At 47.7% G+C, this 4,071-nt stretch overlaps 1 protein-coding gene across 1 annotated transcript in view; it reads left to right on the top strand.

Moving 5' to 3' along the window:
• Positions 1–4,071, top strand: part of MYO1C (myosin IC) — a 26,145-nt gene that overhangs the window by 8,007 nt on the left and 14,067 nt on the right. The window contains exons 3-4 of the mRNA XM_010015011.1: positions 911–1,066; positions 1,684–1,799. Coding sequence (XP_010013313.1) covers positions 911–1,066; positions 1,684–1,799 — 272 coding nt within the window. The remainder of the gene's footprint in view (positions 1–910; positions 1,067–1,683; positions 1,800–4,071) is intronic.

Consider the following 4,071-nt stretch of genomic DNA (forward strand, 5'->3'; position numbering starts at 1 on the left):
TGATTTAGGAGAAGGGTGATTGCTGTGAGGAGTTTGCAAAAGAAGAGGGATTTAAGAATATGATAAGGAAATGCAGATCCTTCAGCACAGATGGGAGGCAAATGGTTTAATATGTTGGATCTCCTGTCTCTGATTCCTGGAGCGTCTCTTCTCTGCCTTGTACATCATCTATCGGCTGTGTAGAAATGTTCCCTGCGAGCAGCAACTGAGTCACTTGGCGCACATTTCCTCTCCCTGTTTTAGTAGGTGAGGCTGAGCGGAGTAAGGAGTCAGCAGACCTGTGTCATGCAGAGGTGGTTGTATCTGAACCATGTTGTGTTGAAAATGTAACCTTTAAAAGAGGGCCAGGGAGGAGAAGCTGCTTGATGCGTGGGATAAATGTTAGTGTCACAGCCTAGATTCAGAGGCATGGGATGCAGAAGTGCCCATTTCTCATTCGTTCTGAGTTTTCCCATTGGGTATTTTGCTAAAGCTTTTATCTTGGTCAGCAACGTGAAGCTGTTTGCTCATGAGATGAATCACCATTAGTCATAAAAGATTCCTCACCTCGAAACGACTTCCCGTTATGAAGTGAGAGAGAAAAGCAGAGAGAACACATTTCAGTCCCACTCCTGCTAAAGGAAATCCAAGTTTTATTCTCCTCATGCAATGACTGATTTAAAGTTATTAGAAATTTAGCAATAACTTTTCCATCAAAGCAAGTAGTAGAAACCAACTGAGAAAGTGTTAGTATACAGTGACCAGCATTTTCACCATGTAGTAGCTCAACATGGAGTAGTAGTGGGGTTCTTCTAACTTCCTCTCCTACTTATAGGTTGTCCATGGGTAACTGTGGTCTATGGGTCTTGTGGCCTTGGCGAGCTGCAGCTAAAACCATGGGTATCCCAACCTTGCTCTGCTTTGGTTGCAGGGAGCGGGGGCCAACGGCATCCGGTTGACCATGGAGAGTGCTCTGACCGCCCGTGACCGGGTGGGGGTCCAGGACTTTGTCCTGCTCGAGAACTTCACCAGTGAAGCTGCATTCATTGAGAACCTGCGGAAGCGCTTCAAGGAGAATCTGATCTATGTGAGTAGCAGAGTGACAGACACCAGGGTGCCCCTCAGTGACCTGCGTCGGGGTGTTTGCTGCAGAGGATGTACCGTAGCTTTGCTCTGCAGTTGGATTTGGAGGTGGTGGGATCAGCTTGACCAGACCGTGGTTGCTTGTGTCAGAAGTAGTGGGGGTCATTGTCATGTTAACAGATGTAGGGACTTGCTGCAGTGCTCTAGCTGAGGTCTGCTGGCATTTACAGCACTGAAAATCCAACTCACACCACGTTCTTCTGTCTCATAAATTCACTCTGGGATGTGCTTTCAGCAACCCCAGGCTTGAACTCAGTCCTGAACAATATATCAGAAATAATCCACTGTTTCTGCCTGGTATAAGCACTAAACCCATTTGCAGGTGTTATTTATCCAGCAAGGATAACATGTCTAGTGTAACTCCTGCAGTGTCATTCTCACTGCGCTAAGAGGTCACTTCTTCAGCACCTTTGGCCTCTTTGGAAGCCCTCAGCAGCATCCCCAGCACACAGGGGCAGGCAGCCCTTGTCAACAACACCCGGCCCTCAGAGCACTCTGGTCTCTTGGACCATCTGCAGCCAGCCCTTCTGTAACCTCTCTTTCTCACATTCTCTTTTCCAGACGTACATTGGCTCAGTTCTGGTGTCTGTGAATCCATACAAGGAACTGGAAATCTACAGCAAGCAGAACATGGAGCGATACCGTGGCGTCAGCTTCTATGAAGTTTCTCCTCACCTGTGAGTGGCCTGTGGGTAAACAGTGCTCTTGTGCTGCTCCCACGCAGGCGTGTGCAGGAATGACATGTGAAAACAAGCACAGAGCACTGTTCCTTGTCCCACATGCAGCGCTAAAAAGCACAGGGATAGAAAGGCTCCTGCGGAGGGTGTGGTGTGAGGCTCTTTCTATTCCTGTTCCTCTCTCCAAAGAGGATGAGTTGCCTTTGCAAGAGCAGTATTTGGAAAGGGAGTTGGTTCCTTCCTGGCTGGAAGAACAGAGCTGCTTACCCAGCCCTGGCAGGACAGGAGTTCATTGTTCCAGGGTTACTTGGGGTCTGTGTGTCCGGGCGGTGAGTTTCCCTCCTGCTACACTCCTCCTTCAGCACAGGGCAAAGGAGTGTGTCTGTGAGTGTGGTGGTTTCTTTCCTACCTCGGCTCTTACTGCCTGACCGCTATTTATCTGGTATTTCCCTGGTTGCTATGCTACCGTCTGTTCCAACTAGCCTGTTGGAACAAGGAATGTATTTATTTACATGGTCTGGCCTGCTGAGCATTCCCAATTTCCCATTTAGAAAAAACAACTTTGAGGTTGAAAGTTATTTTTGAAAGCATTTGACTTTTTTGTTGTCTGACTGAAAGATCACGAGAGCTGAGGACATTTGGCTCCAAAATGGGTATTTTTCAGGGCTAAATTCTGAGCACCTCTCGTAGGGTTTTCTGTGGTGTGTGGATTTTTTCTTTACAGAGCTCTTGGAAGAGTAAATGATATTATTTTTGAGCAAACTATATTGGAGTTGTTCCTTATTATTGGCACATAGCCCAGGAGAGTAAGCTAAAGAGAATGTGCTGCAAGCACAGAGAGGGAGAGAAACACCATCACTTGGGAAGGTCTGAGCACTTAAAGTTGTATTTTGTAGGATAAAAATGGGATTTTTATGGTGTTTCAGGCTTTTTGTGTGGACCTCTATGGGGGATGATTTAACCTGGCTCATTCATCCAGTTCCAACCCCTGCCACGGGCAGGGACACCTTCCACTAGAGCAGGTTGCTCCAAGCCCCTGTGTCCAACCTGCCCTTGCACACTGCCAGGGATGGGGCAGCCACAGCTTCTCTGGGCACCCTGTGCCAGTGTTTGAATGGAATGATGAAAACTTGCCAGAGATGGGAACTGGGAATGGGCCCATAAACATCTTTAAATGAAAGGGTTCTGTATGCAGGACTGCTCCCTTCCAGTGCTGTGAGACCCCCAGTGCAGTCTGGGGGCAGTCCTTTAGTTAAATTTACATTTATTCAACTGTTTTCAACACACTCTGGAGACAGAACTTGGATGGGAAGAGAAGGACTTGCTGAAGTCAGTGGGGTGAGTGTGCAGTTGTGTTGCTAGGTAGCTCGGTGGTGTTGCCTTAGCACCAAGTATTAATAGACTCGAGAAGGCCACGGTGGTTATTTTGGTGTGATTATTTCCAATTAATTTCAGAGCATGAGAGTTAAAGAAAAGCAAAGCTACTAAAAGGTTGTGAAGAGCATGAAGCAGGGTATCTGCTTGATCACCAGCTGCAGATATCGGTGTGGTGGTCTTAAGAGTGCACTCTGATGGGCTGGTGCTCCTCTTTTATCCTCTTCCATCACACCTATCTGGTCCTTTTCCTTTTCCTCTGTAAGCAGCTGCCACCATTGTCAGACTCATCTTCCTGCTTTCTGGTGTTGGAAAAGTGTGTGTGGCTCTTGGTGGAAGATCCTGTCTGGGTTGTCTTGTGGAAGAAAAGAGAAGTGAAAGAAATAGCAGCAAAGGAAGAAGCTGGGTCCAAGACCAGCAGCAATAAACCTGTTTGGGTGCAGGCAGGAGGAACCATCCATTATTTTGGGTGCTGTTTGGCCTGAGTTGGTGGTAGCTTGTGTAGTCTCCAGGATGCTGCTTACTCTGTGCTGGCTCATCCAATTCTTCTTGCCATCCCAGAGGAGCTGAGAGAGGTTGGGCTGTTCTGGAGCCACCCAGATAGCAGAGTGCGGTTGTGACCTGCTGAGTGTGTCATCACTTCAAAGATAAGCTGGATTAAAGATTGATGGGAAACAAGATGTTTCCTGAGTGTGAAACTTTTTTGTCCTGCAGGACCAATGTTCAGAGATCATGTATATTTAGAAAAGTAACTGCACCATTACCTGCACCATTAGTCTGGAGAGGGGCTTTTTACAAGGGCATGTAGGTAGAGAACAAGGGGGAATGGCTTTGAAGTGGCAGAGGGGACACTGAGATGAGCTCTGAGGCAGAAGCTCTTCCCCGTGCGGGGGCTGGG

The sequence above is a fragment of the Nestor notabilis genome, unplaced genomic scaffold (genome assembly GCF_000696875.1).
Source record: "Nestor notabilis isolate BGI_N333 unplaced genomic scaffold, ASM69687v1 scaffold30365, whole genome shotgun sequence".
NCBI lineage: Eukaryota > Metazoa > Chordata > Aves > Psittaciformes > Psittacidae > Nestor > Nestor notabilis.